Raw genomic sequence first — 25,191 nt, 5'->3', positions numbered from 1 at the left:
AAATGCTCACTCCATTCCAGATGCATACCCGCTGCCAAGGATAACACACATCTTGGAACGCCTGCGCCATGCCAAATATATATCGACGCTCGATCTGAAGAGCGGATATTGGCAAATTCCTGTAGCCGAGTCTAGTCGCGAATGCACTGCCTTTACAGTCCCCGGGAGGGGCCTGTACCACTGGAAAGTGATGCCGTTTGGCCTCCACTCAGCACCAGCCACATTCCAGCGGGCGCTCGACAGCGTCATAGGACCGGACATGGAGCCCAACGCGTTTGCGTACTTAGATGATATCATCATCATCGGACGCACCCTGGAAGAGCATGTACAGCATCTACAGGAAGTATTCCGGAGGCTACGGAAGGCGAACCTTCGCCTCAACGCAAAGAAGTGCAGCTTCTTTAAGCGCAGCCTGGTATACTTGGGACATGTTATCAGCGAGGAGGGAATTCACACCGACCCCGAGAAGATCTCAGCAGTACGGCAACTGAGCCCACCGACCACGTGCAAGGAGCTAAGGAGATGTCTGGGTATCGCGTCTTGGTATCGGCGATTCGTACCAAACTTTGCTAGCGTCGTGCAGCCCATGTCTCTACTGCTCAAGAAGGGCAAGAAGTGGCAATGGGAGAAGGAGCAGCAGGATGCGTTCGATGACCTGAAGAGTAAACTGACGGAGGCACCGGTTCTTGCCTGCCCTGATTTCAACGAGAAGTTCGTGTTACAAACGGATGCCAGCGACATCGGCCTCGGAGCAGTGCTCACACAGACGATCCAGGGAGAAGAAAGAGTCATCGCATTCGCCAGCAGACGCCTCATCGCTGCAGAGGAAAACTACTCCGCCACGGAAAAGGAGTGTCTGGCTATCATATGGGCCATCAGGAAGCTCAGATGTTACTTGGAAGGATACCGATTCGAAGTGATAACCGATCACCTCGCTTTGAAGTGGCTCAACTCGATTGAGAATCCCACCGGCCGTGTAGCGCGCTGGGCGCTAGAACTCCAGCAGTACCAGTTCGATGTCACCTATAGACGCGGGAGCCAGAACGTCGTCGCTGATGCACTTTCTCGACAGCCTTTGGAGGTACTACAGATGATCCAGGAGGATAAGCCGGAGAGTACATGGTACCAGCGGATGGTGAAGCTTGTACAGGACAGACCTGAGGATTACCCGGACTACGTATATGAGAACCAGCAGCTGTATAGACACATCGGATCTCGACCCGACGACGAAGACTCCGTGCCATGGAAACTGTGTGTGGCCAAGGAACACCGGCAGCGCGTACTGGCGGAATGCCATGACCAGCCCACGGCAGGACACCTGGGAATCAGGAAGACAACCGCCCGGATCGCCCAGAGATACTACTGGCCGGGCCTCTTTCGCGATATTTCCAGGTACGTTCGCAAGTGCGACACTTGTCAGCGATTCAAAGTTAGTCAAGCCAAGCCAGCGGGTAAAATGTTTACCAGGCAGGTGAGTGAGCCATTCGATACTGTCTGCGCCGATTTTATTGGGCCTCTTCCGCGATCAAAAGGTGGGAATACAATGTTGCTCGTATTTTTCGACGCGTTCTCGAAGTGGGTCGAGCTGGTCCCACTTAGAAAAGCCACCTCAGCACATCTCGAAAAATCCTTTAGGGAGAGGATTTTAAATCACTTCGGAGTTCCTCGCACTTTTGTCTGTGACAATGGGACACAGTTTACGAGTCGTTCATTTAAATCCTTTTGTAAACAGGCAGGGATGGAGATCCAGTACACAGCGCCATATACCCCGCAGCAGAACCCGACAGAGAGGGCCAATCGAACCATTAAAACAATGGTCGCCCAGTATATCGAGGACAAGCAGACGACTTGGGACGAACTCCTGCCCGAGTTGAACCTGGCGATAAATAGCAGCGTCTCCGACTCCACCGGATTTAGTCCGGCGTTCATCGTTCAAGGCCGAGAGCCACGACTCACAGGAGCCTTGTATGATGAAGTGACTCCAGGACCAAGCCAAGCGCCACATTCACCAGAAGCAAAGGCGGAATTGCTGCGGGATATTTTCAAGGTGGTTCGAGAGAACACTCAACGGGCGTCGTTGGAACAGCGCAAGCATTATGATCTCAGACGACGATCATGGAGGCCAACCATAGGATCACTGGTCTTTGTAAAGCAGCATCATTTGTCTAAGGCGGCGGATAACTTTGCCGCCAAGCTCGCTCCCAAATATGAAGGCCCTTACAAAGTAATCAAATTTTTCTCTCCCACCATAGTGCGCTTGCAGCATCTTCACAGCCGGCAACGTCGAACAGCAGCCCTTGGAGACTTGAAGGAAGCAGTCAACGAGCCAGAAACACAGAATCTGGTGCCCAGCAGACTGGACCACGTAGAAGACGCACCGATTACGGAGCAAGTTTAGCGATCGAGGAGCGCTAAACCCCTGAGCAGCGGAGCAGCAGCAGCAGAGACGCAGAAGACAAGGATACCCGCGGACAGCGGGAGAACACACGGCGACAGCCACGCAGCAGCAGTCGCGGAAGTCCGTATGAAGACGGCAAAACAGCACCCAACTTGCTCCAAAGAAGCCGACGAGTCACGCTCGATCCGGCCGAGGCAAGAGCCACCTAGGAACACTGATACAGGAGCCAACAATTGAGTCAGTGGGGCCACTTGCTGGAGGGTGCGCCTTCCCAACGTCCCACTTTCCCTAGTGGAAACTCAACGCTCCCAGTGCCAGCACAGCGAATCTTTGCCCTTATTACTAACTTTCCTTAAAACCTTAGTTAGTAATCATCACAACCGCGAGCTAATAAACCTTTGTTTTCTCCCTCTACAGAGACAATGGCATCGAACAAGCCTGGCCGTTTGTGGCGCGCAGCGACATCAGCCGCGGCCACCGTGGAAGTCCCCCGCACGGATGACGTGGTGCTGGGATATCCAGCCGAGGGATTCCTGCCCAAGGACATCGATTGGGAGGCCTTCAGCGAGGCGATGGAGCACGCTGACGAGATTTTAGCGGGCCGTAGACCACTGCCCGATCTCCAGCGCGCAGTTAGCCACGCCGGCGCAGCCGCGGCGGTGCCCAACAGGGTGCCAGTCGCACGTCGCCGGGTGGTGTTCGCGTCGGCCGTGGGGACCTCGAGGTCGGCGACACCCGAGGAGAACCGCCACGGTCGACCGGACGGGAGCAGCGACAACAACGACGTAGTCGCCACAGGCCCTAGCAGCAAGGGCAGCAACGGGAGCGTAGCCGACGCCGACGGCAGCCAGGAGGACGACGACGTGGGCCCCACCTACGAGAGACACCGGCGGGCCAGCAGCATGTCGGACTTCGACCCGGCCGACGTTGCCCGACGCACCATTTTCTCCGCGTCCGGGGTGATATGCGGCCTGAAGCCAAAGCCGAAACCCAAGCGCAGCGCGAGCGAGCTGCCCCCCGATCCCTGGTTTGTGCAGTACGATAAGGACTGTCTCGCTAAGGCCCGCCGAGAGCGAGCTGAACAACACAACCGCCCTACACCGGTGCCGAGCAAGGGTCCGCCTGCCACCCCCGCAGCCGAGGAGAAGGAGGAGTATCCCACTGCCGATGAGGACTGGGTCCTGCCGCCACGACATTGGCGTATCCGGATCCCGGGAGGACGGATCCCACGCTCTGTGGTCGAGCGCGTCCAACCACAGGAGGCAGCGAACAGGCGAGTGAGCAGGAAATTCCTGTACTACGCGGGCCCAGTGCAATTCAGGGTCCATTTCAGCAAGGGGAACGTGGTCACCATCTCTCAGCGCACCCCGAAGTAAGGGGAGGATGTGAGGAGTCGTCTGACTCCCCACCAATACTGGCGGCGGCACCAACATCAGCCTTAACACCGGCCACCCGCGCCAGCAGCCGACGGCAACAACATCAGCCAGAACCACGGCCACGTCATCAACAGCGACGTCAGAAAACAGCGGCCAGCGGCCTCAACACCGGCCCGAGCAGCGGCCACAACAACAGCGCGCTCTCGCCGTCAACAACAACGACGGCCGCCACGTCACCAACGTCGACGTCATCGACAAAACGGCCACAACACCGGCCGTCGACGTCATCAACGCCGGCCACAACAAAACCGGCCAGAACAGCGGCCAACAGCAGCGGCAATGGCAACGGCCAGCGCGACCAGCGAAAACAATACTTCGCGCCCGTAGCCAACAAAAACAACCGCAGCTACGTCATCAACAACGGCCACGTCATCAACAGCTCACCAAGCCAACAACAACGGCGATCAGGAGCCGGCAGCGACAACAACAACAGCCGACGGCAAAACAACCGCCGCCAACGCTCATGGAGAGCCACCGCAGCGAGCAGCGAAAAAAAACAACAAAAACAAACCGGCAAACGCCCAATTATTCTCTTTGTCAATATTTAAATAATCTCTTGTAAAATACTTTATTCACTTCTCCTTTTGTAACCTTAAGCTTTGTATAAATAATTCATTGTAGATATAATCATTTTCGTATACATTCTTTATAAAATGGGCAACGTATATTTTAATATAATAATATAGTCATTTATAAGCTGTACAAAAGTTAAGCATAGAAAAGAGTTTGTAGTTATCTTTGGTTCCCCGTTCTCACATCTCTAGACCCCGCACACACACACACACACATCTACACGCGGAGAGCAGAGAGAGCTATTCACCACGAATAAGTGGCCACGGAGTTAGCGCCGTATGGGAGCAACAGAGAGCGAGCATACGATCGAGCGCAAAGCAACCCCCGAAAATTGGCACGCGCCAACAGGAGAGAGCGAGAGGGAAGCTGATGCACCGCAATGCAATGAGCAACGGAAAATTACCGGCGCGGCCGAAAATTTGGCAAAGCCGCGTGGTCTGATTTACTTTTGCGGAGGCGACGAAATCGAAGAGACGTGCGAGCGGACGACGGAGTTCTTTTCACAGCGAAGCCAAAACGGGAGTGTTTTTTTTCCAAGCGACGGAGTTATATTTTTTTCTTGCGACCAACGAGTGCAGAAAAAGTGCCTATTGACAGTGACAATTTATACCAAGTGCCCCAACGATCGTGAGGCAGCCAGTGACGTGCAGCGGAGTTTAATTTTTCTCGACGGCCAAGGAGGCAAATTCTTTTGGAAGCGGACGGCGAGGACGTGGCGGAAGCAGCAGCCACCGGCAGGCACGTGTGTGTGTGCGGAAAAACGGAGACGGGTGAGTGTATAGGAGGATCGCATTTTGGCCAGCGGGTACCGGTGTAAATAGAAATTTCTCGATGGCCAGGATGCGGTTTTCGCTAGAGTAGGCTAGAAATAATGCCCCGACATCTAACCTTATTTTTTTTGTTAAAAATCCCTGCAAACTTTATTATTCAAATAAAACCAAAACGAAAACTAAAAGAGAGAAATTTTGGAAAAATACAACTTGATTTAAATAAAAAATAAAACCCAATGAAAACTGAAAAATAAACATTTTGAAGAAAATACAACTCAAGTAAAAATAAATAAATAATGAAACTGAAAACTAATTAAACATAAACTCGGATGTATTTATAATTTTTCTTTGGTGCTTGCGGGGGATGGCCTACACTGGGAGAAATTTCCCCTCCAAACTTTTATAATGAGACCTAAGTAAATTTTATTCAAAATATATTCCTGCTCTCGCGGATTATCTAACCGCGGCCCACACTGAGAAAAAAATAAACGCGGATAAATTTAAAATGAGGAGAAATTAAATAAATTCAAGAAAGCTCTCATAAATATAAATTTTCTTCTTTGGTGCTCGCGGGAAAGGCTGAGTTTCGCCTACACTGGGAGAAATTTTACTCCGAAATTTAACAATGAGATATAAGTAAAATCTTATTTAATATATATATTTTTGTGCTCTCGCGGAGGAGCTAATCACTGATCGCCACTTCCGAGAATTGAGAAAAATTAAATAAATTCCAGAAAAGCTTTCTCAAGTAAAATCTTCGACTCCGATCGAGTCCAGCTCGCGAGGGAACGACCCACCGCCACGCTGGCCATGAATTTCGTAGAATATTTGCCCAAAATGCCTAGATCTTAGGCCATAAACTCTGCCCCAGGAAACGGTGGTCCCCAAAATCGACCCCTCTTTCGGTCTCCTTCTAGCGATTGCTACGGGCCCGACCCAAAACGCGCTCCGACGAATATTTCGCTCTATTGCAGAGACCGAATCAGCCATTTTTCTGGCTGCGTATCCCGGTAACTGACCATTACCATCTCCTGTCAGTTTGCCGTCCGTCAAAACACTTTGTCCCACATCTTTACAAATTTTTCTGTTAAAGAGGACCTTGGACGTGACTGAGGCTTACCCCAGCCGTCGAACTTCCTTACACACCCTTTAGTTTATAATAAAAACGCGCGATAGGATTTTAGTATAAGCCGTGTTTAATTTTCGTGTTTCTTTTCTCGGAGCTGCAGACACAGTCTGTAAGCTTGGCTTTGGAATATATATATGTTTATGAGAGTACAATTGTAGTCTGTAGTTTAATGCGACAGCTTAGGCGAGATAAGAAAAGAGTAGAAAGAGAAAACAAAAGAGCGCTGCAGGTGCAGTAGTACACCTATGCGTGCGTGACTAGGTGCTGGCGGTCTGCTCCGAACAATGGCAACTTTATTATGTAGAGGCAGCTTGTTTTGCGTTGCCTTCTGCAAGACAGAGTGCTTGACCATTGTGGTGTGGGCTTAAAAGTTGAGTGACCTGTCAAATATGACCAGGTATTTATGCGACGCTTTGTGCTCCAGTTCAGAGCCCAACATTGTGATCACGCCGCAGGATTTGGTCCTTGTTGCAAAGGTTACGTTTGCGCATTTACCACTGTTGACCCCTATATTCAATTTTTTTGTCCAGTTTTCGAAGGTGTCAACATAGCTCTGTAGATCTCGCTAAGTTGTATGTATACAAGCGCTTCTTGTCAGCACGGCAGTGTTGTCGGCAAACGTTGCAATAAGTACGTCGTCTTCATCAATCCCTGCTATCGTGTTAGCTCCATCTACAACCACTTTTAAGCTTCTGGCCTGCAAGAAACTGCTAACCAGCTGGAAAAGTTGCGGAGTCAATATGTTTTTTAACTTAAAGAGGAGGCCTTCATGCCACACCCTGTCGAAAGCCTGCTTAATGTCCATGACCACAGCTGCCGCATATTGCTTCTCCTCCATTGCACCACTCGATGTAAGTGCTCCGGAGTTCCATGACCTCGCCTAAACCCAAACTGTCGCTTTGGTATATTGCGCTTCACCGCTTCAAGTTGCAGGATCCGGTTAAGTACAATTCTTTTCGCCATTTTCCCAAGAGCAGGCTTATAGGGCGATATCCATCTACTTCGTTGTGGCTCACATTATAGGGGAAATTATGTTTGCAGGCGAGCCCCGAAAAATTTTGGAGCTGTTAGTGGACGCCGCTCCACACCATTTTCGTCGCCTTCTTCAGTTCCGCCAGTCGATTCTACTCGCCTCTCCCGAAAGCGCCAGTTCGGCTTAAAGCACAGCAGTCGCTCCGATCGGGAGACGCGCGGGGCGAGCTCGGAACCCGGAAACGTTTTAATTCCCAAATGGCAACTGCACCCGACCCCAAAACGGCCATCGGAGGAGCGGCCTGAAAAAAGTCCGGTGCAATTCCGCCCGGATTCGCCAGTAAAAGCCGAGCTTAGTTTTTTTTTGTGTTTGAATTTTTTTTTTTGGTTAGGTTCAGTGTTGGGCTAAAAAATCTAAACCTAAAAATCGAATACCAGAGGCATTGAAAAATTGACTAATTAGCCAAATACCTAAGCCAATGAGCTAGTTTAAACTCCATCTATCTTCCGTTCCCCTCTAAGCTATTCTCTTTCCTTTTCTTGCTCCCGGCAAAGCCGATTGAATTAAAAAGAAAAAAAAAATACCATGCATTGCCCGAAATAAAAGAGACAAAAAAAAGAAAAGAGAAGAGCCACCGATAAGCTGCTACACTAAAAGAAAAAGTGGAAGTGGAGCCAAATATAAAAACGTTAAAAAAAAATTAAATAGCGATCTTTTAAGAAAGCAGAGAGGAAATGAAACGAAAAGAATTGTTGAAGTTGAAGAAAAAGTTATGATTAATTAATTAATTATTATTGTGGTTAATCTGCCTTTTTATCTGGTTTGTGCTCTAAATATTTTTGTGCAGTGATTTTACAGGGAATGCAGAACGAGAAAGCGCTTTCGACGTTGTCTTTCCTAAGAATGACCCAGTTTTAATGCAATAGCTGTATTCGGTCTGGCCTTGGCCTTGAATGTTAACGTCACATACGATCCACATTTTGATAGGAAGAAAACGGTTGTTGTCTTGGCTGCTTCGCTTAGCGTAAAGATAAAATAATAAAATAATTGAAATTAAATACAACTGCAAGGAAGGCAGCGTCTGTTGAATTTAAACCAACAAAATGATTGCTTAACTATATCTTTTATGTTATTATGTTCCCATTTTAGTTATATTTCCAACTTTTAGAGTTTAATTTAACATTACATCATATTTAACCTCTCTTATTTTATTTATATATACTTGGATGCTGTTATTTATTGCATTTATTTAGCCCAACTAGGGAAGAGCATGTTTCATGGAAAATAGGAGAACTAAAACAGAATTTTGTAGAATAAATTATAGTTAATTATGAAATACTAATTCGTCTCAATTGGGGACCATGCAGGACCCAAAGTCGGGAAGGAGGATCCATAGGACTTAGAAGCGTGTCACAAGGGATTCCGGCTACACACAGCTAGGAGGCGGTGAAGTCATGGTAGGGTGGGCGATCTGCTGCTGGATCACCATGGCTGCTACGCTTCCGCATGTGTTTGTGGACAAGCAGGTTCCCCTTTTTGTTTACTCTTTTACCTTCTCTCATCCATTCTTTTGTTGTTGATTTTTCTCTCTTTCTCCCGCCAGCACGCGAAAATAAAATATGAATATATATATCCGACGACTTGGTGACTCTTTAGGACCCTCTCCATACTCTCACTCCCAGATACCGACCAGACCCATAGCCGGACCACTTCTCGTGCCTCCCAGAGAAGTTACCCCCCTCCATCCGTCATCCGATACCCATACAATATCCTTAGTGATATATTACACAAGATTCAACATATGCCAAAGACATGGCTACGACAATAACAGGTTAAGGTAATGAGGAACACTGATTAATCATTAAAAAAACCAAAGGTCCCTTATAGATTCAACAATTAATGTCATAAAAAGAGCCGAACAACTGGAACAAATACTAAGACACTTAAAGACCGGACAAATTCTTTCAGTTTCTCCAAGTATCATCTTTACGGCATACCAAATGAAGAAGGGTGGAGGAGCTATTGTAAATGATTACGTCATCATTAAAGTCAGTTTTCCATTGATTTAGTCACAAGTATTAGACATCTACAAACTGGCCAGAATTCCATTCATATTTCAGGAAGGGATCCAGTCGAAACAAGAGTACCTTTTCTGGCAATCAATAGTCACCGTGATGAGTTCGTAGAAATGTCAGATTCTGACTTTAAGACTTGCCAAGAAAGGGCTAAGAACGATTTCAACTGCTACAATAAGCAAGCCATGTTTCTTCAGAGACAAGTTGTGAGGTGAAATTGATTTATAATAAAACAGATTCTTCTTGCAAACTAATAACTACCAAAAAAGCATTTATCTGGCTTGAAACTTGATAATTGCTCGGAGCTGCCACCAGCAATTTATTGATAAGATTGCATTTGGTCGCTGTCCAGCTACCTAAATAATCTCTGGAAACTCGGGACACTAGGGTCAAATAGGCGCACAATTGTGTTATTTCGGGTCATAAACAGAATCCCACGATCGGTCACGTATTTCACACCTGTTGCATGCAGACTTCGCAGGAATTTGTTATTTAAGTAGTGCACATGGCTGTTCCACCTGTTTTTGTTTTAATAGGATAGACCCAATCATTTGATAAATGTAACCCAAAGTAGACCTAAAATAAATATCCCTTAACCCAAGAACATGTATATAAACCCCATGCCGTATGTAATAAAATCAGTACGAAAAGATTTCTTGACGTATTTACTTCTCCGCAGCTCAAATTGTACTTATCGCGGCGACTATTGATACTTGTATTTTACATGAAGCACGCAAAAGAAAAATATATATATATATATATTTAGCATTGGGATAGTTGATTCCGCACACTTGTAAAATTTGTATTAAAATATATGGTTTAACTCACCCACTACGTGCTGCATCTTCCGCGGAAGTACTGCAGAATGTTAGTGGGTATTCTTACAGGTCGCTGCCTGTCTGCTGCACATGCAGTCAAGCTGGGTATTACCGACAACGCCAAATGCCGGAAATGTGATGAATCCGAGTCAACCGAAACCTTGGAGCATCTCATTTGCAAATGTCCGGCACTAACGAGGGCAAGAGTGAGATACCTAGGCTCTCCAGTTCTGCCATCGCTAGAAGATGCCTCCAGGAGGAAGCCAGGCGAACTCCTTGCCTTTGCGAAAAACACCTTGATATTCAAGGATCTCGAAACCCGCATAAATAGTCTCTAGGTCCATCCAGGAGTTTCCCTGGATAGCTATGGGCCATATGGGCCTATGTGTGGCCCCTCGAGGGCAGTCGGGTCTAACCTAACCTAACCTAACCTATAGTTTATTTAGATAATTATTATGCTGAGATTAAGGTACAATGAAGTATGCGGGATAATATAAACTAATAGCAACTGCTAAAAAAACTTTAGTCGACTTCAACAACTTTGACTTTAGACGACTTTTAGTAGCTTTCTTTACCAATTCAATTAAATGACTCCCGAAAATCCGACTGCATCTGATGACTTCTCTTTGTGATTGCTACTCTCCTTTTCCAGCTTCTCTGCACTTCTTTTTAATGGTCACTTTGCTCATCGCCGATCAGTCGATTGCCATTCACAATGAAGCAAAATGTGTACCCGTTGCCCGACTGTACCTCATTTCATATATTTATTTGTATTTAAACAAACCGCTTAACTTAGTTGAGAGTTCGAGAATTAAATGAGGATTTGTAAATTATGCCTACTCATCCCAAATTTGTTAAGGTGGTGTTAAAATGGAAATTACATGTGTCTTCCATCATCACCCGATTCAGTATAAAAAATATATATTCAATTTCCATATCCATTTAAGGTATTTTTTCTGATAAGATTTTAATTGGTTTAATTTGTTTTCTTTTTTACTTATAATCGATTGTTATATGTTGGGGAATATATTAAATATAATGCTTAGTTATATAGATCAGTGATAAACTTTAGTCGCAACATCTGTATTCTATGACGTATTAGTAAATGTTTCAAGGCAATAACTTAAAACCAAAGCTATTTTTATATTTTTATTTGTATTCTACTTTCGCTCGTCGCAAAAGAAAGGAGCAAACTATTATAATAACGTTTGCAAACGTATATAAAATATTCATCTTTAGCATACCATTCATCCGTGGAATACATTAAATAATCTAATAAAACTAATATTCGAAATAATTATATTTAAAATTTACATTATTAATACGGAACTTATTATTCGCAAACAATTGTACCATCGACCTTACAATAGAGGACTCATTAAGAAGACGTGTATGATCAGCTTCCGTTGAAGCGGCTTGGCACTAAAGTAATTCTCTGGTTTTTGTTTAACTCTTCCTGCATTACTTTGACTGTGCTTTAATTCTTATTAAAAAAACAAATTTTCAGGATATTTTGTATATACCAGTTGTTTTTGTTTCTTTCTTGGGACGCCAATACATACATAGATGGTTTCATATGTATATTGCATACTAAGATGCATGAAAATATGGTATACGTATGCAAATATAAAAAAAATGTTTACATTATTGTCCATCTAAAAATAAATTCCCGAGTACGAAGCTGTTTCGGAAACAAAAATATTTTTACAGAAACAATTCAAAGGGAATACTTATGCTCGCTTTTCAATTTTGTTACAATAATTGTTTTTGTTTTTGCGAAAATAGTCTCACCGAATGCAACGAGTGCTGTTTGTAAAATTTATTTGATTCTAAGATTATGGCGCCGAAACCAATAGATATAATTTGCACTATAAGAAAATCTATATTAATTCACAGTCTTCAATCATAGCAGCAGTACATTGGCATGCTTTTACACTAATAAAGCGATCGGTTAACGGGCGTAAAACGTTTTTATTACCCAATACTAGCACAGATATCAGTGTAAAACAACAACTTAAAAGCCATTTTATTTAAATATTTGTATAGTGGCAAAATTTATTAAAATCATAAAATACAAAAATTTCTTTTTGGAATATAGTCGACTGTATCGGAGAAAATGAGTGTAAGTTAAACATGGTTTGACGTCAATATTGAAATCTGTGGATGTAATAAAAATATAAATAGTGCGTCGAGTTACTATAAAAATATATAACAACAGTTCTTCCTGGTAAAAAAGAAAAGTAGAAGCCAAAGAGAATTAATTTTAAATACGTGTTATTTAAGGGGGGATATATGTACTTGTAAACGGTCAAAGTTTTGGCATTTTTCATGGATTTTTTTTGTAGAAAATAGTCAAGCAATCATCGTGAAACGTTCAAGATAGTTAATAATAAATAATAACTTACAAAATGGCGGACTTATGGAATATATGCCGTGGCGCATCGAGCTTTGAGTTTCCCGGCTATGGACACGATAGAGCTCGTAAGACCTGTTGCTATATGTGCTTATTATACGTTTATCTTCTATTTGAACCTAAAAAACCCTAAAGATATTATGAAAAAAAAATTTAATTCAGTTTTGAAGAAAAAAAGTTCAATTTTCAAGAAATTTGATTTCACTTTCCACCCTCTTAATAAATACCAAAACTCAGTTTTATTACACCTATTTATGTTCAAAAATAAGATAAATTTCATGCTTATCATAATAATTTTTGATTCACTGCGATATAATACATCGTTTTTTTGTAAATCGTGTCTATAGCATAGTTAAAAATTCAAAAAATAAAACTGAGAAAAAGACGTTTAAAATTTAGGATGCGCCCATGTTAACAGTTGTATTCGAATTCAATAATGAAATTTACACAGTATATTCTTTAAGTAATAAGCTATTTATAAACAAAAAAAAAAAAACAAAAAACAAAGAAACCCAAAAAATTGCTTAATGAAAAAAATTATAAACATTATTTCGGCATAATATTGGATTATTATATCTTGAACCCACCTATGGTATAGCATACTTCGCCGATATTAACGTGTTACGTAGGCATTTTGGTATTCTATTTGTATTCGCTTGCAAGATATTATAATTTTAGACAAAAGTTTGTAACGCAGTAACGGAGTCATATCCGACCCTATAAAGTATATACATACATATATATTCTTGATCAGCATCAACAGCCGACTCGATCTAGCCCTGTCCTTCGGTTCGTCTGTCCGTCCGTGCGTCCATTTCTACGCAAACTAGTCCCTTAGTTTTAAAGCTATCTGAATGAAACTTTGCATATAGTCTTCTATATACTCTCCCTGCTATATATGTCGGAACGGGCCGGATCGCACGACTATATCATCTAGCTGCCATACAAATGCTCGATAAACTTTTAGAAAAAAAAAAATTAAAACTTAGCTGTTTTTCAACATATTTGCATCATTTTTGAGGTTTGGCTATTATATATTATTTCAAATTTTTATACCCTTGCAGGGTATTATAATTCCAGTCAGAAGTTTGCAACGCAGTGAAGAAGATGTTTCCGACTCTATAAAGTATATATATTCTTGTTCAGCATCAACAGCCGAGTCGATCTAGCCATGTCCGTCTGTCCGTCTGTTCGTCTGTCCATCTGTCCGTCTGTCTGTTTCTACGCAAACTAGTCCCTCAGTTTTAAAGCTATTTGAATGAAACTTTGCATATAGTCTTCTATATACTCTCACTGCTATATATGTCGGAACGGGCCGGATCGGACGACTATATCATATAACTCCCATACAAATGTTCGATAAATTTTTAGAAAAAATATTATAACTTTGCTGTTTTTCAACATTTTTGCTCCATTTTAGATATTGCCATTTTATATTATTTCTGAATTTTGGTAAAAATTTTATGAAAATCGGACGATTATATGATATAGCTGCCATAGGAACGATCGGGAAATTAATAGGAAAAAAATTATAGCTTCGTTGTTTTTCAACGTATTTTTATCTACTCTGGGATATAAGCTTATTTAATTATTCTAGAATTTTGGTATAAATTTCATGAAAATCGGGCAACTATATCATACAGGTGCCATAGAAGCGATCGGTAAATGTATAAAATATGTAAAGCTGGAATGTAAAACTGTAACTGTCAAACTGTAAACATAATAAGTATAGGTAAAATGTAATGAAACTCTGTTTTGTGAGTGTTTTCAGCATTTAAATCTATAATATAAACGTCAAATCCAATCTGCAAGGGTATACAAACTTCGGTGTGCCGAAGTTAGCTTCCTTTCTTGTTATTTATCAAACATAAAAATCAATTCAATTTGTGATCTTTTCCTATAATTGTCTAGTGATTATAGATTTGAGAAAAAAAAAGTTGATACATTAATTTAATGGCTTTATTTATTTATTGGTAAAATTATTCCTGACGCTACAAGTTTAAAATAAACAACAACGTACATTAAACTTAGATTTTATTATTTTGTGTCGGTGTGTCGGTCCTCGGATAGCTCGCGGGACGTCCAGGGTCTGTTCAGGAATTAATTTGGTTCAGGCATGGTTGCTGTACAAGATCCCAACCCAGTCTCACAGTAGAACGCTAGAGGATTATGCTGTAAAAATGTATATTAATGTTTATTGACTTAAAAGGTACAATTCTCAATAATTTCATGCCGAGTCTCGCTTCTGGGTTACGCCGTGGTTCCGATTCGTCCTCCTCGTCTTGATTTGCGGCTGTCCGGTAAGGAAGATACTGATAGTTTCGCCAGAAGATAGGTCACTTGGACTCGAAAGTCATCCACGAGCGAATGCGTTCGGACTCGAAGTCATCCACGTGGGGATGTGTCCGGACTCGAAAGTCAACAGACCCCCGTTGTGGTTGCACTCGGAAGTCAACAGAACAAAGTTATTGTCGGACTCGAAATTCAGCACAGAGATACATGTTGTTGGACTCGAAAGTCTGCACCGAGAATGGTTGTTGGACTAGAAAGCCAGCTCAGGGAAGTTATTGTCTAACTCGAAAGCCAGCTCAGAGAAGTTTATTGAACTCGAAAGTCAGCAGAGAGATTTTAACTACGATTTATTTATAGGAACCTGGGTTCCCAAAAACTGAATTCGCTGCTAACTACTGCGAATTTAACTCGACCCAATCGCATTCGGCTGATAAAAGAATTCTCTAGTGCCGTGGCCCACTAGGCCCTGCAATAGTGTGGCCAGCCTCCGTTCGGTCCAGTGTGACCCTCCACTCGTGATCTTTGGCGTGCGCGCGCATTTAATTCAAATGGTTTTCTTAATGTCGCCAATCCCTTTTTCGATATCGCTTAATGTTCTTATTCTATTCTAGTTCTAATATATTTGTGCGCTTATACGCGTCAAAATTTTTCACGTTTTTAAATCTGTGTAACAGTATTCGAATTTAAAAACCTCAAAGCACAAACCCCTCCTCTCCGATGGACGATTTCTTACAATCCATCGAAGAAGCTTCAGAAGATGAAACTGAGAAGCAAACAGATTATATAAAAAAGTATTTGCTGAAATTTATGGCTATGATGAGAAGCCAATTTCCTAGACGTCCAATATTATGGAGTGTGGGGAGAAAAATTTGACAGTCCAAACTTATATCAGCTAGCATCTTATTCCTATAGAAAAGCACGGTGGTGGGGAGTTTCATGGTGTCGCTAGCAGTTGCAGCCTAATGAGTGCGAATTTTGATCTTCATCGTGAGTAATATGGATCGTATTCAGTAAAATACCATGTTAGAACATAATTGTACAGCATATGTGGACAATTTATGCACCTGTTCGAGCTGGATCTTCCAACATATCCGACGGAGGAGGATTCAAAGGATTCCGAATCTGAAAATATTCTGATATGAAGCCGATGAAAATTGGTTCTAGTTCAGGAAAGATGACCGCAGTGCTTAGTAATAGTCTAGCTGCCAAATCTGTCCCGATTCAGGTTTTATTGACTACCTTAGACAGGAAAGGGTGAAAATAATAGACACCTTGCAGGTGGCGATTTACCTGTACAAGCCCAAACAACACTTTCTTTAATTTGAATAAGAGTTTATGAATGTACCTGTTATATAAAGCAAAAACCATGACTATTGGTTATACAGTTTTGTGTTATATTACCTGAAAGCCGATTTTTTATTTTTTTGTATGACGCATAAAGCGTTCAACACTGAGTGCTTATATTACCCACCAAAAAAATATTAAAATTATTTTGATTAAAGATTCGGAATCCTTGGAAAATTCTCCGTCGGTTTTGCGACTATGACATTTCCAATTTCGACAACGGCTTTTGTTTAAAAGACGCTACTGTCCAACGGTCCGGGCAGCAACGCCAATGCACCAGCAGTCTTAATAGTGAGATCGCCTGGATAAATAGCCTCCTTGCTGATTTTAACATAGCTGACAATATTAGAAGTGTTAAAAAAGGAGCGTGAGATTAAAAGAGCAGCTCCACAAAACTTTAAACAAATCAAGAGTGAAAGAAAAAAATATGTTCTTTACAATGCTTAGTGAAATTAGTAAGGTTAAAGTTAGCGTATCCATAATAAAATAAAATCGTGACCATTCGGTTACGAAAGTAACGCAAGCATTTTTATGTCTTCTTTTAGAATTTTGGTTTTATTGTATAATGTTTGTATCCTAATTCAAGATCAAGAGTCATAATTAAATCCCTAACATTCTTGATTTTATCTCGGGTTTGGTAAAAAAAAAATATAAAATGTTGAATATTTTTGAATCCTAAAGAAATCCGCTATAGGTAATACTAAACCTTCATAATACCAAACACATCTAAATTAAACCCTTGTTGTGAAAGAATTTTCTTTAATCTGTAATTATAGAGCTACAAATGGTTATAATTACTTAAATTATTATATATTATATATACACTTATATTTATATATATTATTTATATATATACATTTCTTGATCCCCGGCTGGGATTCGAGCATAAAGTCGATTTTTTTATGTTAATATATCGTTGTTTTCTTATTTTAATTTTAAAGTAAATTCATCATACGTTATAAAAATGTTAATTAAAAACTTTAAATGTGCCATCAAAGCTTATTGAGAGCTTTTAAAAGTGCGATTGCGATCAGCTCATTTCCGAATATAAATTCGCGCTAAAATATTTAGTTGCTTTATGTTGTGAAAGACACATAATTTTGGTCCAAAAAATTCAACTAAAATATGGAAAATTATCTTCAAGGTACGCACTATTTAATGTATATTGTTATTTTATGTGTAGTTCTACGTATTTAGTGTTGTGTAATGTCCAATTTATGTGTATGTTTTTAGAAAACTAACATGCGTTCTCCGTGTTTCGTGGAATATAACTAATAAGCTGCTCCATGCTGACAGCAACTAATTGGTCCAGATTGTACTCGTGGGTGTTGTCTTTAACCACAAACAAAAAACTCATCCCCGTTCGTCCCCCTTTTCTAACATTTTGGTAATATACATAGTTTAGTCACAGCGAACTTTTCAAATTATGGAGCAGCAACAATCGAAACATTCAATCTGTATCGAAGTGACTATGCACCAAAATTAATAAAGACACTGTAAAATCCAAGAAAATAAAGGAAATAGATTAAAAATGCAGTAATTTTTATAGTGATATTCATAAATATCTTCCCAAAAGTAACTACGTTCTTGAACGGTTCATTTCTTCCAATAATTCTAATTATAAATTCGGAAAAATATCTCTCTTTTTTTTAACTTTTTCATTATATATGCGTTAAATATGTATATGATAAATGGTAATTATGTATATATATAAAAATTATAAATTAAATATCAATCAGTTTGCAGAGGCGGCAAGAGTGGGCGTGGTCGTATTGGCCCAATATTTTGTACACAAGTTGTTAATGCCACAACAACAAAATCTGCGAAGTTTGAACCCTGTAGCTCAATTTTTCGACTTTATGCAAAAAAAAACGGATTCTGGACCATAGTGCCATGTCTCAGACTTCACAGACCGACCGCTTTCCAACTGGACCACTGAAGCAAATCAGACACTAATGTCGGGAATTCATAGAGTTCCAAGAAAAGAGCAAAAAAAAAGTATATCTCTCTCTTTCTAGGCTAAAAATAGATTTTTAAGGAATGGTCGTAAGAGCGTGAAAATCTTAATTTAGGATTTATTTCTTGATATTTATAGTTTTTGGTATTGCTTTATGATTATGGTATTCTTTTTAAAATATTTGGTATTAATTTAATCACAAACTGCTTATCAAGTCTTTTACCTGATTTCGAAATTTTTGATTATTTCCATGTTGATCTCGACCCATAAGGGTATAAAGTAGAAATATTTGCAATTCTGATATCTAAAATTTATATATTTAATAAAACACAAAATACAAATTTTCAAAACTTTTTTTATTTTACTTTAAGGACGAATTGACCAAGGAGCAAACTGCTTGTAAGTTATAACTAAGGTTTATTGGAATATTCATTGTAATTTTAATTTAATTTTTTTTACAGTACTGCGCAACGCATTTAATGCGTTTGACCCAGAAAAGAATGGATACATTAATACAGCAATGGTGGGAACCATTCTGAGTATGTTAGGACACCAACTTGATGATGCTACTCTGGCCGATATTATCGCTGAAGTTGATGAAGATGGATCCGGTCAAATTGAATTTGAAGAATTTACAACATTGGCTGCCCGATTTCTTGTTGAAGAGGACGCGGAAGCCATGATGGCTGAATTAAAAGAAGCATTTCGCCTTTATGACAAAGAAGGAAATGGCTATATTACCACAGGTGTACTTCGTGAAATTCTTCGGGAACTAGATGATAAACTTACAAACGACGACTTAGACATGATGATTGAAGAAATTGATTCAGATGGATCCGGAACCGTAGATTTCGATGGTAAGCACATTAAATAATTAATTAATACTAATACAATAACAATCACATTATAATTTTTTCACTTTATAGAATTTATGGAAGTTATGACAGGCGGCGACGATTGAACGCAATATATAAATTATGTCCATACTTTCCAGATTGGTATGAAAATAAAAGTAATTCAATTATAGGAAATATGAAACATAAAAGTAAATAAATATTTAAACTTTCGGAGTTGTAATATTTTATTAGAACAAGCAACCTTTGGGAAGCCTTGCAGTTTGCAATTAGACTGATTTGATAAAATACAAATCTTTTTGAAGTCTTTAAAACATTTTTGAATAACAAACATCTGATGAGTTTTTCTATATTTTCAGACAACGCAACCGATCGATCGCAACTATACTTGTTTTATGACATTCTGGGATGTTTCTATTTATATATATTTTTTTTTTTGTATTTACTGTATGAAGTATATTTTCGTATGTTTTTTGGTATTCATTGTAATATTTTTGCATTCGACCTTCATCGAGTGCAGACGTGCTTACGAACGACCGCTACGTGGGGTTTATTCTCGAAGTGTTTTTTGATGGTGAAAAGTAAATTCGGAACTATAAACTACGTACTGATAGTTAGGCCAAGCCCTACAGTACATATGACATACGGACACTAGTTCTTGAGACGTGTTTTTGAGCGGCAAAGTTCATTTATATGGTGCCACGCGTAACAAGCTCAAAATAATGAGCGACGATCAAAAGAATCGGCGTAGAAGCTCTGTAAACCAAAGATAAGGTTGATTCGCGTATTTCTCCATTCACGATATCGAAGCAGAAAAAGCGTCCACCAAGCCCACCCCGGCTCTACTGACCGCCGATGGCAAGAGAGCGCGCTCTTGCTCACCCGCCGTACTCACTCCAACTCTTACATCTTGAAACTATCAATGCCAAACCCCATCACGACCGGCTTCGATGCAAGACGCACCAACTATAAGAAGTGCTACAATTTCTGCAAATGCAGCAAGAGCAACAGCAACAGTAACAGTAACAAAAACCGTAAGCTCCGATAAGCAACAAGCGGTTCCGGCCATACAGACTGACATGGATCGCTACATCCAAATTAAGCGTAAGCTTAGCCCACATAACACGGTTGGTAACCAACTCAAGATCAACCGTGTCACCAAAAGCTACGACCCAAAAAACTCCAACAGATTTTCTCCGCTAGCAGCCGATGAGAATAACCAAGCAGAGCCGGAGCAGGAGACTCAAAAACAGCCAAAGCCCCCACCCATTTATATTAGGGAGAAAAGCTCAAACGCCCTGGTCAGGGACGGAAACTTTAATGTTGTTCCGCTTATTAAAGGGAACATTTGCGAAACAAAAATTCAAACCAAAACAGAAGAACACTTTTGAGCTGTGTCTAAATACCAGCGGGAATCAAAAACGAACTTTTACACCTATCACTTTAAAAGCAGCAACGGACTGCAAGTAGTGCTATCAGGAATTGAACCAGACGTCGCCCCTTCTGAGATACTACAAACCCTTAGAGCAAGGGTTTCCTTGCCAAGAATGTTAGCAACATTATCAACAAAAACAAAAAGCTGCAACTTGAGCCAGATAGCAAAGCCCTAAAGAAGAATGAAGTTCACCCGATCTACAAGTTGAGTTTCTATTGCATCGAAGAATCACCGTAGAAGAACCGTACAATCGCAACAGTCCTGTGCAATGCACAAATTGCCAGGAGTATGGACATACAAGGACATACTGCACCCTTCGGTCAGTCTGAGTAGTCTGTGGAGATTTCCATAATTCCGCACACTGCCCTGCGAACAAAGAAGACCCAACTACGAAAAATGCGTGGTCTACAAGGAGCTGAACAGTCGCATGCGACGAGCGACAGCTACACGCCAACAAAATGCACAAAATGTGTATTATAATTCAAAAACTACTCCAGATGTATTTTTTGCCAAATCAGCCAGATCTTCTTTTGGTCCGCTAAATGCCCCCACGGGCATCTCCTAGGCCAAAGCTCTACGAACTGGTATGCAAAATCCACTCCCCTCAAACTCAGTAAATGCTCAGCAGGCCCCAGGGCAGCCACAAAACTACCTGGAATCCATGACGGTGATCATGCAACAAAGTATGATGGAACTCATGTCATTTATGAAAACGACCATGCAAACGCTTGTCCAGAATCAGAATATGGCGATACAGTTGCTTGTAGCACAACAGTCGAAATAATCAATGTCCAATCTACGTATATCCACGTGAAATGCCAACGGCGTCTCACGGCATAAACTTGAACTAACACCATTTCTAAATGAAAACCACATCGACGCCATGCTACTAGTTGAAATGCACCTCACAAGCAGATACAACTTTCACATAAGAGGTTATATCTTCCACCGCTCAGATCATCTAGATGGTAAAGCACACGGCGGGATCGCCGCTCATTATTTTGAGCTTGTTACGCGTGGCACCATCTAAATGAACTTTGCCGCTCAAAAACACGTCTCAAGCACTAGTGTCCGTATGTCATACGTACTGTAGGGCTTGGCCTAACTATCAGTACGTAGTTTATAGTTCCGAATTTACTTTTCACCATCAAAAAACACTTCGAGAATAAACCCCACGTAGCGGTCGTTCGTAAGCACGTCTGCACTCGATGAAGATCGAATGCAAAAATATTACAATGAACACCAAAAAACATACGAATAAAATATATATCCAATTTTTACATTGCAGGAGACCGCGCTATATAGAGCGCGGTCTTAAGCGAGGCAGCGCGGCGGTTGGCTCCAAAGGCTAGGATTGGCGGCAGAAAATCACCAGAAATGACGGCAGAATATATATGGCCACTATGGGCGGCAGGAAATACGCTAGTCTTGGCAGCAACCACTAAGGTTATGGTCGGCCGTTTACCGGAACGGACCCAGCGTGGTCCTCCAGATGACTTGGTGGCTTGTAGATGCGCCTGATGGCGGCTTGCTGGCGCTCAGGCGGCCTGGTGTTGGAGCCTAATGGCGCGCAGGTGTCTTGGTGATGGAGGGGCTCTCCCAGTCCAAAATCCCGTCAGCGGCTCGGAGACACGGCAGAACAAAAACACATAAAAAATCCGTTGCCCGTGCAATTCGCCACGCCACGCTGGAAGAAACTTCCTTTTAATCACCGATTTGGTTTTCTGTGACACTGCACTCACGTTTTATTTCTGCTGCTGATCCGGCTGCCGTCACATAATTTATTCCATCTTTATTGCCCCCTCTTATGACAGATTGATATCTCCCCCTAATTAAGTGCATTTTTATTATCTAAACCACTCTAATTTTGACAGCTAATCCATTAATTGCATTTTTACCTCTACCTCGACCAGGTGGGTGCTCAACTCGTCGGCCGTTAGCTTGGCGTTGCCGACCCCTCTCAGCAGTCGATGCTTGGGGGATTTGACGGCTGCCTCCCACAGTCCTCCAAAGTGTGGTGACCTCGGCGGTATGAAACATCACTCGACACCTCTCTGAGCCGCGTACCCTCTCAGCTGATCCTCGCTGTGGTGAAACGCTGCGTTCCGCTCCTGCAGCACGTTGCTCGCTCCTGCGAAATTCGTGGCGTTGTCGCTGTACACCTTCTTCGGCAGCCCTCTCCTCCCGACGAACCTTTTAAAAACAGATAAAAAACTGTCAGTGGATAGGTCTGTCACAAGCTCAAGGTGAACAGCCTTTGACGAGAAAGACATGAAGACGGCCACATACGTCTTAATCGGGGGTTTACCGCGGATCTTCAATGATACATAAAATGGACCGCAGAAGTCTACCCCACAAACCAAAAAGGGGCGAGCCATTTTGACCCTATCGGCGGGTAAATTATCCATTATCTGGTCCATTAGCACTGGTTTGTACCTAAAACAGTGTACGCAGCTACGGACAATTTTAGTGCATGCTCCTCGAGCATTAATAAGCCATATCTGCTGTCTCAAGAGCGATACCAAAACCTTGACACCAGCATGGTAATGAGTCCGATGTAAGTTGCGAAGATACAACGAAACAAATTCTGACTTCGATGGCAGTAACAACGGAAATTTGGCATCATACGGAATTGGCGCGTTTAATAATCTTCCCCCAACCCAAATTAATTGAAACGAAATAACAACATCGCGTTGCCGCTTCTTCCCTTGAATAAATCGATTTACGTATGCCATGATCCACATTAATTTATTAAATGACGAACATCGTCCAACAAGTTCAATAAAGACATTCGGTTGGTTTTTTGTGATGGAACATACTGCTACGCTTTTTGTATTCTCGGACAACTGTAACTCCTGTGATACCTCAATCTGATGAGAACTAGGCCACTCGTCTGGATTTCGCATTTAAAATTCAGGTCCATTTTCCCATACATATCTGTTCCACAGCCGGATTCTCTTCCGTAGGCACATGACGCCAAACTATATTCTCTGCGAGTTCTTGGATTTCAGCAACTCTATTCGCGATAAATGTTGCTAAAGTAGACGGATCCCTCTTTAACCAATATAGAGTGACTTGGGAGTCTGACCAAAAATTAACGCTCTCCAACTCTATCTTGTGTAGCAAAGGAGATACTTGAGTCCATAGCTTGGCCAGCAAATGCGCTGCACATAATTCGAGCCTTGGAATTGATTTGGTTTTTAGCGGGGACACTCGTGACTTAGCGGTTAGCAGTCTCGATAAGCTATTTGTCCCAGCCACCGTGCGAACATAAATGCAACAGCCGTAGGCGTGGCTCGATGCGTCAGCAAATCCGTGGATCTGAACATTGTCATAGGCCGACAGACAGATATATCGAGGAATGGATATCTTGTCAATCTCTGATAAATTCTGCTTAAATTCGTTCCAACTTGTATGCAATTTCATGGGAACTGATTCATCCCAATCTCGTTTTTGTCGCCAAAGCTCCTGAAGCAAAATTTTTGCTCTTGTGATCAACGGACACAATAGCGCCAAGGGGTCAAACAAACGAGCTGTGACGGACAAAATGTTGCGTTTCGTGGGAGGTAAGGATTGAAACGAATCCTCCAAATTATAATGAAATGCATCATTCTGTGGGTTCCACCTCATTCCTAGCGTCTTAACGGACTCAGAGGTGTTAAATATAAGCGATTTTTCTGGTCCCTGGCTAGTCATCAAACTTGGATGATTTGTTGCCCATTTCGCTAGATGGAAACCCCCTAACTCCAAAGCCTCAGTGACTTCCTTGCGAATCACTTCCAACTCTTCCAAACTGTTCGCTCCTGTGAGCATATCGTCAACGTAAAAGTCGCTCGAAATTACCTCCGCTGCCACCGGATATGATTTAGCGTAAATTTTTGATAGCTCAATGAGACAACGAATGGCTAAGAATGGAGCAGAGGCTGTCCCATAAGTGACAGTGTTTAGGCGAAAGGTTTGGAGAGCTTGAGTCGATTTTTCCCTCCACAAAATGAGTTGGAAATTTCGGTCTTCGTTGGCAACGTTAACTTGCCTATACATCTTTGAAATATCTGCTGTCAAGGCATATTCGTTCAATCGAAATCTAGCCAAAATAGCATAAAGCTCCCTCTGAATAGTTGCACCCACTATTAGAGTCTCATTTAATGAGATCGAGGTTGACGTTTTACTTGTCGCATCAAAAACAACTCGCAACTTTGTGGTGCTACTATCAGGTCTCAGGACACATTGATGTGGAATATAATAGTGTTATCCTGGAGGAGGCGTTGGAAGCAGTGACATATGCCCAAGGCTAAGATTCTCTCTCATAAACTCGTGATACATGTCTTGCAACTCGCAATTATTCGCAAGTCTGCGCTCCAACGAAAGAAATCTGCTTCTTGCCGTTTCGAAGGATAAGCCTGGAACACTTGGATTTGTCTTAAATGGCAGCTTCACTTCAAAACGACCTGGAGAAAGTCTTTTTACTGTGTTCTGGAAATGCTTCTCGCAAGCAACTTGTTCAGCTGTGTAAACAGCCTTCGATCTCTCTGGGACTTGTTCCAATTCCCAAAATCGTTCCACCAGAGAGTCGAGAGAACTTATATTTTCACTGACAGTGACGTTGCCTAGTTGAGCTTGACTCGCTAAGCGTTGAGTGTATTTTCCCCGACACAATCCATCATAATAATGTTTTTTGAATGGACGGATGTTCGGAACCCAATTTTATCTGGCCTGCGCTTAGA

General features: G+C 41.9%; 2 protein-coding genes and 2 long non-coding RNA genes across 13 annotated transcripts in view; 1 reads left to right on the top strand and 3 right to left on the bottom strand.

Moving 5' to 3' along the window:
* The window catches only part of LOC138927918 (uncharacterized), an 81,044-nt gene that overhangs the window by 22,423 nt on the left and 33,430 nt on the right, over positions 1-25,191 (bottom strand). The gene's annotated exons all lie outside the window — the stretch shown is intronic.
* Positions 4,671-19,244, top strand: TpnC41C (Troponin C at 41C). Of its 2 annotated transcripts, none has more exons than XM_070283366.1 (4): positions 4,671-5,177; positions 18,550-18,577; positions 18,640-19,035; positions 19,105-19,244. In XM_070283366.1, the coding sequence occupies exons 1-4, from the start codon at positions 4,686-4,688 to the stop codon at positions 19,137-19,139; spliced, it is 951 nt and encodes a 316-aa protein (XP_070139467.1). In that variant the 5' UTR covers positions 4,671-4,685; the 3' UTR covers positions 19,140-19,244. The 2 variants fall into 2 exon arrangements, with proteins under 2 accessions (XP_070139467.1, XP_017029307.1); XM_017173818.3 differs by lacking the exon at positions 4,671-5,177 and adding an exon at positions 11,993-12,294.
* On the bottom strand, positions 14,563-16,346 carry LOC138928986 (uncharacterized). 8 transcript variants are annotated; one of them, XR_011445401.1, is made up of 4 exons: positions 16,279-16,346; positions 15,897-16,222; positions 14,819-15,836; positions 14,563-14,757 (listed from the first exon to the last, which is right to left on the bottom strand). It is a non-coding gene; the product is annotated as an uncharacterized lncRNA (long non-coding RNA). The 8 variants fall into 8 exon arrangements; XR_011445404.1 differs by having other exon boundaries at positions 14,819-15,999; positions 16,168-16,222; positions 16,279-16,341; XR_011445403.1 differs by having other exon boundaries at positions 14,819-16,116; positions 16,168-16,222; positions 16,279-16,323.
* On the bottom strand, positions 19,439-23,800 carry LOC138927919 (uncharacterized). The gene is made up of 3 exons (XR_011444377.1): positions 22,366-23,800; positions 22,210-22,295; positions 19,439-22,154 (listed from the first exon to the last, which is right to left on the bottom strand). It is a non-coding gene; the product is annotated as an uncharacterized lncRNA (long non-coding RNA).

The sequence above is a fragment of the Drosophila kikkawai genome, chromosome 2L, assembly GCF_030179895.1.
Source record: "Drosophila kikkawai strain 14028-0561.14 chromosome 2L, DkikHiC1v2, whole genome shotgun sequence".
In the NCBI taxonomy this organism is placed as follows: domain Eukaryota; kingdom Metazoa; phylum Arthropoda; class Insecta; order Diptera; family Drosophilidae; genus Drosophila; species Drosophila kikkawai.
Note: the sequence above shows the minus strand (reverse complement) of the source record. Positions and strands in the feature narration are given on the sequence as shown.

What these genes read in the sequence shown, in the direction of transcription:
- TpnC41C (XM_070283366.1), top strand. Translation starts at nt 4,686, where the DNA reads ATGGGAGCAACAGAGAGCGAGCATACGATCGAGCGCAAAGCAACCCCC. An exon ending in GTGCGGAAAAACGGAGACGG is followed by an intron (nt 5,178 to 18,549) that starts GTGAGTGTATAG and finishes TTTTACTTTAAG; the next exon opens with GACGAATTGACCAAGGAGCA. An exon ending in CGGAACCGTAGATTTCGATG is followed by an intron (nt 19,036 to 19,104) that starts GTAAGCACATTA and finishes TTCACTTTATAG; the next exon opens with AATTTATGGAAGTTATGACA.